At 36.3% G+C, this 12,540-nt stretch overlaps 1 protein-coding gene across 3 annotated transcripts in view; it reads left to right on the top strand.

The window, feature by feature from the left end:
* Window positions 1–12,540, top strand: part of ROBO2 (roundabout guidance receptor 2) — a 576,432-nt gene that overhangs the window by 469,316 nt on the left and 94,576 nt on the right. For all 3 annotated transcript variants that reach the window (XM_040980633.1, XM_040980632.1, XM_040980631.1), the window contains 2 exons: window positions 1,891–2,015; window positions 6,710–6,881. In XM_040980633.1, coding sequence (XP_040836567.1) covers window positions 1,891–2,015; window positions 6,710–6,881 — 297 coding nt within the window. The remainder of the gene's footprint in view (window positions 1–1,890; window positions 2,016–6,709; window positions 6,882–12,540) is intronic.

Genomic DNA, 12,540 nt, shown 5'->3' with positions numbered 1-12,540 from the left:
AAGTAATATTGTGAATAAGCAAGGCAACATAACGCACACTCAATTCAAACAGATCCACACATTTGGGTTTTCTGTGCTGCCTGAGTGTGTCTTCTGTTATCTATAGTTATAAAAGAAAATTTTTACCTAGTAGATTTATTCTTTTTGCCCCCGGGGCATGTTTCTATCATGTGTTCAATTAGGAGACAGTATAACAGGGCACCAAAGACATCAGTAAATTATCCTATTGAATATTTTGATAGCGGAAAAAAATAACCATGCCATTGCTTCCTCAGTTCTATCTTTTTTATAAGGATGATTAACTGGTTGTGGATGTGGGCTACACTTTATTTTACTGCATACCTAAACTTGCACCCCTATGCTTCTAAAAGACTAAAGGAATCTGGGTGAAGTCATTACTGGATGTTGTAGATTGTTAGAATTCTATACAATGTAGATTTTAAGATTGTCACCATTTACAGCAAGTTCTCATGATTACAGCTGATTTTAAGGTGTTTTCTTGATCTTATTTCTCTGATGTAAGTGACCAGTTAAAGCAGAAACATATGATTGTAAAAATCATGGGATAAGTATTTTGAGTGGTGTGTGTGTAGGGGTGGTGGTCTGTGTGTTTTGAAAGAATATGATTTGGCTCTAGTCTTGTCCTCCAACCAGATTCCTTTACTTTATTATTTAATGCAGCACCCCCTCCCAAACCATACCATTTTGCATTGGAGAGTTTAAAACTTTTAATAAAATCTGGTTTTCTGTCTCTTCTCAACTCAAAAAAAAAAAAGCAGAATAAAACCCTTTTACTATAACCAGTGACGTTTAAATAACGTGGGCCCTCCATTCTCGCAAAGTTACACTCAGTGTGTTATACATGTTCTTCGTTCTTCTGTTTTCTCATTAAGCTATTTGATTATCATGTGGTTAAATTCCTGCTTACCGAGTGCTGCTCATTCTTTGAAGCTTCCAGAATGTCCGTCTCCTACACCAAACTATTGCTCCTACCACACCACAGCACACCTCATGCTCCTCTCTCTCCCTCTTGACCCATATCACAATTACCATATATGCTATAATGTAACTTAATATAATTTCAGTGATCAATTGTGATCTGAAAATGTTTCTGTGATTTCACAGTCAACAGTAGTTGACTTAGTTCTGTTTAGGGACTGTTATTTTTATCGTGTTAACTCTTCTTGTTTTTCATTAGACATGATGGCTGTAGGAAAGAAGAGTTTTTCATCTCTATATCTTTGTTGCCCAAGAGAATACTGTAATTGTCTTACCAATCCTTATCTATCCAAGTCACAGATAAAATTGAATCAACCTTTTGCATATTTTTATGATGTTAGCTAGTTTTAAATATTTTACCTCTTTTTTCAACTCTTCATTACATTAAAATCTTCAGGACTTCTAGAATATAAGAACTAGAAATATGAGCTTCATATATTATGCTTTCTGGAATCCTCGTACTTTAGACAATGTTTGTAAAAATTGCAAGAAAAATCAATATTTAACAATAGATTGATTTTAGAAGAAGGAAAAGCTTTATAAATATGTGCTTTTCTTCTATATGTATTGAAAAATCAGGACCAAAATAAAAAATAATCTTTCATGAGAAATGTTGAAATTATCATAGATCTAATTTTCTATGTGAGTCTTAACCAATAGCTTACAAGGCACTACATTTGAAAGGTATACTTTAATGTTTCCTTATTTCTCCACATTTAATGGAATGTTTTTCTCCTTTCCCTTTGTGTTTTGGGAGATACATAAAAAGAAATCAGAAGCTGTAACCCCTCTCTGGCCCTGAGAAATCTACTTAGTATCAGATTTCTCCTTTGCTATCTTTTTCTTTGTCAACAGCTGATATTTACACACTTTCTTTCCTTTAAATTATAGCTCCTCCACAGTTTGTGGTTAGGCCAAGAGATCAGATTGTTGCTCAAGGTCGAACAGTGACATTTCCCTGTGAAACAAAAGGAAACCCACAGCCAGCTGTTTTTTGGCAGAAAGAAGGAAGCCAGGTGAGTATAAGGCTTGGCTATTTACTGTAATCTCTGATCATCTACCCTCTCTCTCAGGTTCCTTAAAGTGAGCCTTACTGCTGTTGTTATCAGCGTGGGATTTCTTTACTTTTTAAAAATGAAACCACTGAATTCTAAAATAAGTTGGAATCACATGTTCCAGTACAGCATTCATTATGTGCTAATGTTATCTTTAAATGATTCTATGTGTAATAAGAAATAGATTAAGAGCAGTGAAATGATCCTATCTTAAAAATCAGCCAGAGTCTTTGTATCTATTTATAATTCCTAAAAGTAAGGATAATTTTGCTTTCTTGTGACCTGTTGATTCATTGTCCTAGAATGTCAGTCTCCACTGTTAGATAGATGGCATACACAGTTTTAACAATCACTAATTTTGTCATGCTTCCACTTAAAAGTTATAAAAAACAATTTTTAAAAAAGCTTTCCTTGTTTTTCCCTTGGAGTTTTTCCTTGTTAGCATTGATTAGAAATGACACATTGTGTTCCATTACTAACTGACATTTGCCTTGCTTTGTGGTACTTGTTTGGTCCTCCTCAGTGTCCCATCTAGGCAATAATATCTCTCATAATTTATTCAAAAACAAGACTCAATGTGTTTTTTTCTTTCATTTAGAACTTGGCCAAAGTGCTTACTGGATTTGAGATTATGGGTGGAATTTCCTACTTGACATAAAGCAGAAAGTGTACTCTTCACCTAAAACTATAATCTGAGTTATCTATGTATTCATGCAAGATCCACAGATATTCTGTTCTAGGCTCTCTAGAACCATCCCTAGTGAGACATTTGGCTCAACAGAAGTTGTACTTGTGTTCTCCCCCCAGCACCATATAATGCTAGTCCACATTCTCTTCCAGTTCTTTTGCCACCCTAGGATGGCATTGAAGTCATTCCCCATCCCTGGGTACTGATGTGGTTAGGCTACTAGAAATGGCCCTCTCTCCTTCTTTGCCCTTACCTTCTGATATAAGAAGAAAAAAAAAAACTGGAAGCAGTTGTCTCATCCACTTTCCCTCATGCCTTGGCCCTCCCACACTAACCAGTGGTCCACGTGGATATCCATGCTTCTCAAATATGTAGACATGATCAAAACTGAGCTAAATTTACTTTAAAAAGAAAATAATTCTTACAAAGTTCATTAATTCTAAGCTATGTCAGAGCTGAGAAGTATATTTTTAAAAGATTTATTAATTTTTATTGGAATGGCAAATATACAGAGAGGAGAGACAAAGATCTGTCTGCTGGTCCACTCCCCAAGTGGCCACAATGGTCAGAGCTGAGCCAATCTGAAGCCAGGAGCCAGGAGCTTCTTCTGGGTCGCCCATGTGGGTACAGGTTCCCAAGGCTTTGGGCCATCCTCAACTACTTTCCCAGGCCACAGGCAGAGAACTGGATGGAAAGTGGAGCAGTTGGGACATGGACTAACACCTATATGGGATCATAGCACATGCAAGGTGAAGCTTTAGCCATTAGGCTATTTCCCCAGACCCAAAAAATATTTTAAGATACCTTGAGAGAATCTGTTTAATAAAACTTACACATTTCTTCCTGGCAAGAGCAGCATTAGAAAGTTCTGGTCTATCATCATATTTCATTGTAGGTTCCAATGCATTCCTGCACCATCCTCAAGCTTGCAATTTTAACAACTCAGTCTTTTCCCTTTCTCAGAGAGAGATAGACTGACAGCAAATAAAAACTGTTCTAGCCAATTTGAAATTTGCAAATCACGCATCAGAATGATAAAAAAGTAAATTGGCCTGTGATTAGTATCCAATTTTTGCCATGATCTATGACTATCTACCAGTAGAAAGAGTTAAAAGCCTGGACTTAATGGTCCATATTCCTCAATATGTGCTGATAATGCCAATTAGCACTAATAGGCTACCCAGGCAATTCAAATCAAGAAGAACTCCATACAGCTCCTGGATTTTGCTTGTAATCCATTTTCTTTGGGTATGTCATGCAAGCAGGGAATAGAGATGATGGGTTAACCCCAATCAAATCCCATTTTCCATGTCAACGAATCATTTAGAAAGTAGACTGATATTGCATTGTAGAGAGGAAGTTTCCATGGAGAATTAAGCCCATCTGATGTATTAGTGCTATGTAAATTAGTATTCTAATGGCTAATTGTAGGAAAGTGCACATTTTGAGTTATTGTATCATTTTCAAGTGGCTTTAAGATTTAAACCTTTCTCTTTTTGATGGTTTATTTCAGTAATATATTTGAATTTCACAGGAGAATTAGCTAGCTCTCAAATAATGCTTTATATGTGTGTGAAATATCTAGCTTAAAAAGGATACAAATGTTAGCAGAGAGCAACAGCATTTTGAAATTATATCCCTGCCCTATTAGTAAACATCATTCTTTTTGGAAGGAGTTTAATAACATGGTAATGTTTATGTAAAGTGGGCTTATAGTGTCACACTTGAATCTCATAAAGTGGACATCCATCATGTTGCAATAAAGAGAAGAGCTTCTAATTAAAGTAGGGCATCATTTGCAGGATTAAAGTCATTTAACGTAATTGAAAAGTGTTAATACCCTATTTTATCCTCTTCCATTGGTATTACTTCAAGGGTAAAAAACATTTTAAGGTGAAAATGTGTCTTGTGCCTTTAATTGAATGTTATTACCTCCTGATTGCAACTTATTGAAACTGTTTAATTACAAACCTGGAAAATTAATTACTACATTGAGAAACATATCCCAGAGGGTTATAATGTGCTTTTTTGTAAGTAAATACAACGTAAAAATTGATATGTTCTTATTTATAATCCAGCTTGAAAACATACCTCAACATGATTTATTATACCCAAATGTTTTTCTTAATTGAACAACAGTAAAGCAATGTAGGTCATCCAAAGCAATGCTACTGCTCTCATATAAAAATGCTTGAACATTTGCAATCAGGAAATGTATATACGACTTAACATGAGATATACAGTAACCGTATGAAATGCAGAAACATTAGGTATTCTTTTTAGTTTTGATGATCTCTTAGATTGTATGTAGATTTAAATGTTTATTCATTGCTTCTCTCTAAGCTGTTACAAACTGCAAGAACTTTTTAGGAAAAGTACATTCAATTATCCTAAGTCAGTCTCTGTCATACACACTTTTAAATAATTTTGGGGTAAACTGATTGAATTTGCCAAGTGTTCAAAATGATTGTCAGAAGTTAGATTTTGCATTCAAAAATGCATCTAATTGTTTAATCTAATTCAAAGTCAAGATACCGAGGGAGAAGGGAATAGTTAGAGAAATAAAGAGACAGCAAGAATCTTCTATCCACTGATTCTCTCCAATGACAGGGTGAGGGCAAAATCAAGGGCCAGGAGCCAAGAGTTTCTTCCAAATCTCCACTTGAGTGGCAGGGCTCCAAGCAGTTGGACCATCCTCCACTGTGTTTCCCAGGCTTTTATGAGAAATGGGACAGAAGTGTAGCAACTGGGACACAAACAGATTTCCATTTGGGATTCTGAAATCACAGGAGGCGGCTTTACCTGTTGTGCTACAATACTGGTTTCCCTAATATTATTTCTTTATTTTTATTCATTTGAAAGATAGGATTATAGAAAGCCAGGGAAAGAGAAATGTTTTATCTACTAGTTTCCTCCCCAAATTACAACACTGCCCAGGGCTGTGACATGTTGGTATCAAGTGCTCAGAGCTTCTTCCAGATCTTTCACATGTGTTCAGGGGCTTAGGATTTAAGTCATCTTTATGTAACTTCTCAAGAACACTGGAAGGGAGCTGGATGAGAAGTGGAGTAACAGGATCTCGAACGGTGTTCATGAGACAGTGGTATTGCAAGCATCAACTTCACACATAAAGTTACAACTCTGATCTCTATGTTTTGCAGTCTTTAGTTATGTGTAGCTTATGAAACATTAGGATATACCAGATAAACATTAGCCATCTGTGTTTAGAGTTAGAAATCATATCTCAAAGATACTAAGAATGTGGTAGAAATTAGGAGAGATTGAAAAGACACAAGGTATTTAGATGCAGTCTTGAGGAAGTGCGTGCACAAGCAAGCTGTGATGGGTATTTGGTGATGTAGACAACAGGGAAAGAAAAAGATGTCCCTGTTCATTAATTCATTCCTGAGTGGCTAAAATGGTTTGGTCTAAGTGGAGCTAAACTTGGGACCTGGGGCTTCAATCCAGGTGTCCCAAAATGCTATCAGGTATCCCATTCCTGGAGCCATTACCTGCTCCCTTCTATGGTCTACATTTTGCTGAGCAAGATTAGGGAGTCTGAGTCTGAAATTAAAACCCAGGTACTGCTGATATGGAATGTAGGCCAGCACTCTGATATGAGACTCCAATATCTTAAACTCTGTAACTGCTACACCAATCACCCACCTCAAAGACAGATTTTTCTTGTGATTTTTGTTGTTGTTCTTCCGTTTTATTTTGTTTTAAACATAAAGGAAATTTCAGAAAATTAAGAAAACTTAATTTTTGGAAAATATTATTTTGCAATGATTTGAAAAAAAAAATTCCCAATAAAACCTGTTGTGTATCATTAAGCTGTTTTTGGTACTATGTGTCTCTAAATGCATTCATTTTCTTCTTCTTGTCAACAATCGTAATCACTGTGGCTAGCATAGTTTTCCTTTTGAGTCAGAACAGAATATTGATAAGACTGTGTTTGTTTTCATAGAATCTACTTTTCCCGAACCAACCTCAGCAGCCCAACAGTCGATGTTCGGTGTCACCAACTGGAGACCTCACCATCACCAACATTCAGCGTTCAGATGCAGGCTACTATATCTGTCAGGCCTTAACTGTGGCAGGAAGTATCTTAGCAAAAGCACAACTGGAAGTTACTGATGGTAAGACATTACTGTTAGATTTGTCATATTAAAAGTATAACTTTCACTTAAAATATACATTGATAATGCAAATGCTCTGATTTTAGTTTAGCTTAAAGTTTGAATCCAGGAAGGTAAACAGGGTTTTTTTTTTAAAGTCATCATTTTATTTTGATGATCTTTACATAGTTGATTAGGGCACAAAGGGTCAAGGGCTACAAGGAAAAGTGTGTAAGACCATAGTTTCCACATTCTTTTTTCTTTCTTTCCTGCACCTGGGGGAAAGGGGAAGATAAAGGGAGAAGCTTCACACAACCTCCCAACCATCCCAGGGTTCCCAATGTGGGGCATGCTCCGAGGGCATTACTTCAGTGGTTTCAGTAGTTCAACAGTTCTGAATTGCTGCCAGTCTTGCCATTCCAAGCACAATGAAATCTCTTCAGAAACCACTGGCTGGAATACTCCACTTTAGAGTCTCCTTTGACCAAATTTTCACTGCCAACACTTGGCTACAATAGTTGATCAATTTGTTCTGCCATAGTACCAAGTGTCTTCTGCAAGTTCCAGTGTGCTGCCATATCCTCCATGTGCACCCGGATATGCTGCTCACTGCTCTGTCTGAGCCACTGAAGAGACCCAGCTTTGACACATACACTTCTAATTTTTTTCTTCCAAAAGGCAATCAATTCCTATAGAAATACAGGAATGTGCTGTTGCAAAGAAATGTCATCATGTTGGAGTTAGTGATGTGTTTCAGTGAGTTAAGTCGCTTGCTACCTGCAAGGCTTGCATCTTACAAGGGCAGTGCTGTGCATCCATCCAGATTCCTGTTAATAGGCCCGGAAAAGTAGTAGAAAATAGTGCATGCATATGGCCTGATGTTCATCACGTGGGAGACCCTGATAAGATTCCAGGCTCCTGTCCTAGGCCTGGCTCAGCCCCAGTTGTTGTGACCCATTGGAAAGTGAATCAGATGATAAAAGATTGATCTCTGTCCATTTCTCTCTTTATCTCTCCCTACCTCCCTCTCTTTCTCCTTTTGAAACTCTGTCTTTCAAATACATACATCTTAAAAATAAGAAACAGATGAAAGGACAACACATTTCCTGGTGTTTAGAAGTATAATCCAAATAGTTATTCAGACTCAGTACTGATATGACTTCTCCTAACAGATATTAATACTTGTATGTCACTGGGGGAGGAGTTATTAACATTGGTAGCATAGAGATGAGTTTTTACTGAGTTAATCATATTATGACACAGCTATGATTTTAATTATGCATTCACTATGTTAAATTAATTAAGTGCCTTTCAAAGTGCCAATAATGTTGAAATTAATTATTTTTTATTTGCACATACATCCTTGGAATCTTAACTGAGGCACCTACGTTCATTGATTGAAAAGTAAAAAAGGATGTTGGGCTTTGCATAATCTAATATTTTAAAAGAGTTATTTTATTTTTGCTAGAAAGTCAGATACACAGAGAGGAGGAGAGACAGAGAGAAGGATCCCTCATCCGTTGATTCATTTCCCTAAAGACTTCAGTGGCCAGAGTGACACTAATCTGAAGCAAAGAGCCCGGAATCTCGTCTAGGTCTCCCACGTGGGTACAAGGTCCCAAGCAGTACTCTACTGTTTTCCCAGGACAATTCTGAAGCTAGATGGGAAGCAGGGTCACTGGGATTAGAACTGGTGCCCATGTGCTATCCTAGCAGGTGCAAGGCGAGGATCCCAGCCACTAGGCTACCGTGCCAGGCTCATAGTCTAATTTATTTTTTAATTTTTCAGGATGCAGTTCCTTAAGCTCAGGGATTTCGCCTTCCACTCTCCCCTCTCCCACTCTTCCCTCTTTGATTCCACCATACTGTTTTCCTCTATTGTATAACAATGATATATTCTTTCAACAGCATTCACAAATCCACCATTCTTCTATTTATGTGTATCATGGCATTGTAGGTATAGACAATAATAGAAAGTCCAACATTCTATTGTCAAGATGGTTTTTTAAAGGGGCTTTTTTTTTGTCAAAATTGACAGTTTGGGAGGTTTAAATATTTCATGGATCTTCGAGTATAATTTTTATCTCTTTTCTGTGATGTCTTAAATTAAATATGCTTTCCTGCACTCCTGTATTAACAAGAGATTTGGCTGTTGTTTTTTCCCTTCTTCCAGTAGTGCTGACTTCCAAGACCTCAAACCCTTAGTCTGTGGCCTCTCAGATTCTCTTCTCTGATGGTGAAATGTGATGTGTTTTCATGCAATCGTAATTTACTTGTAGATTAAAAGGTCATTTAAAATGAATAGAAAGGCAATATTTTTTAATGTCTGTGGTACGGCCTGATTCAGCACCATGTCAAGAAGGAGCATACACAGAGCAGATGAACATTGGCTGTGGGGACAGTGAGTCGTTAATGGCTGCACCTGCTGATGCCACAGAGATTTACTGCTGAGGAGCTGAAAGGAGTAGTCAGATTCAAGGGTAACAGGAATGAGAAATACTTCTTTAGGGAGACAAGGCATCTGATAGATGACACCTGCAGAGTTCTTTAAAGAATAAAGGATAATTATCTTTTAAATGGCCCCATATATTCTACTGTCTTCATTAATATACAGATACATACACTTGGAAAATAAGATATGATGAAATTCCAAGTTTTATTCTGTATTTATCTGTAGCATTCCAATTATAATGCTTGACATATCTGCTGTCATCCAACTATTTATAAACCCTAATGTCTTTCTTTTTTTTTTCACTGTTTATTTTTTTTATTATTAGTATTTTCCATGATACGGTTTGTAAGCATAAAGATTCCTCTCTCTCCCATGCTCCTCCTTCCCTGTTCTCAGCATCCCCACCCTCTTCCCCCATATTATTATAATGGTTTAATCCTTCAGGAACAGTGGTAAGTCCAGCATTCTGCTACTTAAGTGTGTCATGGCATTGTAGTCAGAAGCAATGTGGAAAATCTAGTATCAAGTTGTCAATGTATATTTAACCTGGTGGACACATAAAATGTCCATGGAAAACAGACAAATGAACTCTAGGAAGAAGTTTATATGAGTGATGTGATTCAGCAAACAGATATTTGGAAATATGATTCATGCAAAGAAAGCAAAATGTTTGAAAACATATTTGAGAAAATGTCACAGTTATTTTTAAAATTTATTTTTGTGGGAAAGGCAGATTTACACAGAGGAGCAAGAGAGAAAGATCTGCTGGTTCACTCCTCTAGTAGCCGCAGTGTCCAGAGCTGAGCAAATCTGAAGCTAGGAGCCAGTAGCTTCTTCCAGGTTTCCCACACAAGTTCAGGTACCCAAGGCTTTGGGACATCCTCTGCGGCTTCCGTAGGCCACAAACAAGGAGGAGGATGGGAAGTGGAGCAACAGGGACACAACCTGATGCTTCGTGGGATGCATTTAGCCACTGAGCAATTGTGCTGCAGCCACAAACAGTTATTATAGTTTTATTTCTTAGGTCAAAATTGATAAATGAACAGTTTTGCATTTTCTGATGACTAACAGCTCTTAAGACTTTTGTTAAAGGGCCCGATACAATGGCCTATTGGCTGATGTCCTCACCAACTGCATGTGCCAGGATACCATGTGTCCCAGATACTCCACTTCCCATCCTGCTCTCTGTCCGTGACCTGGGAAAACAGTAGTTGTCCCAAAGCCTTGATAACCTGCACCTGTGTGAAAGACCCTGAGGATGTTCATGGCTCCTCACTTGAGATCAGCTCAGCCCTGGCCACTGAAGCCATTCGGGGAGTGAACCGGCAGAATACAGATCTTCTTCTCTGTTTCTCCTTCTCTCTATAAACCTACATTCCCAATAAAAATAAATAAATCTTTAAAGAAGATTGTTGTTAAGTCAGCATGAATATCTGTTCTTACATTGAATTTTAATGAAATAAGCAATCAGAAAGCCAAGACCCTTGCATAAATATAGCATAGTGGGAACTATTGTGTTGTTGAGACGGGCAGCAAGGAAATACAAATTTAAGATCCAAATATGCAGACAAAAAATTATAAATCATGCTAAATATTACTCAGCCACTTTACCTGATGACTTCCGCTTCTATTCAGCCTAATAGCTTTATTTTTCAGGTCTGTTAATTATTTAATAAAATGTAAGTTGTGAGTTTCATTTTGAACATTTTTTCTTGTGCGTGATTTGGGTTAATACCAGATAGCTAAAATTCCATTGTAGATTGCAAACACATATCATTTCACAGACAAAAGGGACTATTCCAACTATAGCAATATTTTAATATTTTTGTATCAAGACCAATTTTCTGGATCAGTTTTACGTATCGATATAAGATCATATTGATACTGGTGGTGGGTGACAATTTTCCTGGATATAAATTGAGCTATGATGTTTTAAATGTACCTGTGTTTCGAAATAATCCTCTAGAGAACTTTTCATTAATTTAGTGGCACTGTTCTTCAACTCCTTTTTCTTCATCTTTATCATTTTCTTCCCCCAAATTAGAAAGGTATAGAGAACTGCATGAGAGCCAAAATAGAATCTAAAAGGAAAACACAGATGAAATGTAATTATATTGACAATAAATGTTATAATGTGATCACAAATGAATCATCTAGTGAAGCTTTATAATGCATATTTAGATGACATGGAGTTATTCCCAGATCACTAGAAACCCTAAATGTTCATTTAACCTTTGACCTTAGTGTGATGGAAACATGTGGTTATCTTTCATCAATAACATCCTTAAAACCAAAAATTTCCTTCTGGCCAGGAGATTTTCTATTACTTGATTGATCATATTCATTTAAATGGTGATGAGCTACTCATTTGGACAGTAAAAAGGGGAAGCAACCTATTGCTGTCTCTAATGATTTGAATGTTAGGACACTAAAAACAAGTTGTAAGAATTTACTTAAATTCTATAGAGCTGTTTAATTTGTAACAGAGATGAAATGTCATTTAAAAATTAAAGCATAATTAATAATGCAGTCTCTTTTTCTCCACAAAATGAAATCATTCATAATCTTCCATTTTTTACATGTAAAAAATTAAATTCCTTAAATCCTAATCTGAATTTCTATTTACCCAATTATTACCATGTGTGTCAGAATAGTTACAATACCAGGAGCCCATACCTTTCTTGCTTGTTTTATTTCTACAGTAAAAGAAATGTCCATGAAAATCAGTGAAATAACTGGTTGTAATGTTTACTTTCTAAATAAGCAATTTATACAATTTTCCTTAAAATATAAGAGATAATTTCCTTAGCAATAAGTAAAATTCATTTTTTTCTTGATAAAACTTGCATCTACCCATACATATATATACTGATTATATATTATACATTATATGACTCATTTAGCATATTAAATAGAAATATGCAAAGTAAGGAACTTATTATATTGAACAAAGTCTATGCTGAATTGTATAGAACAGTTTCTGAGATGCAGTTTCTTCAATTTGAACATATAAATCTAATTATAAGGTGATCTGTGAATGAGCTCTTGAGGAAATATCACCTTTAACTTACTCTGTACTTCTTTGAACATTTTGAATTACACTATACATTGTGATATACTGAAGATAGTGTTACAAAACAGCACTCATTACAATAGCACACTGATACAGATGCTTCAAAAATTATGGAAAAGTTACACACGTGAACACAGGAGTGAGTATATGAGTAC

This window comes from Ochotona curzoniae, unplaced genomic scaffold, assembly GCF_017591425.1.
Source record: "Ochotona curzoniae isolate NIBS_2020 unplaced genomic scaffold, NIBS_Ocur_1.0 contig_3498, whole genome shotgun sequence".
In the NCBI taxonomy this organism is placed as follows: domain Eukaryota; kingdom Metazoa; phylum Chordata; class Mammalia; order Lagomorpha; family Ochotonidae; genus Ochotona; species Ochotona curzoniae.
The sequence above is the reverse complement of the archived record's forward strand: the minus strand, read 5'-3'. Positions and strand labels throughout refer to the sequence as shown.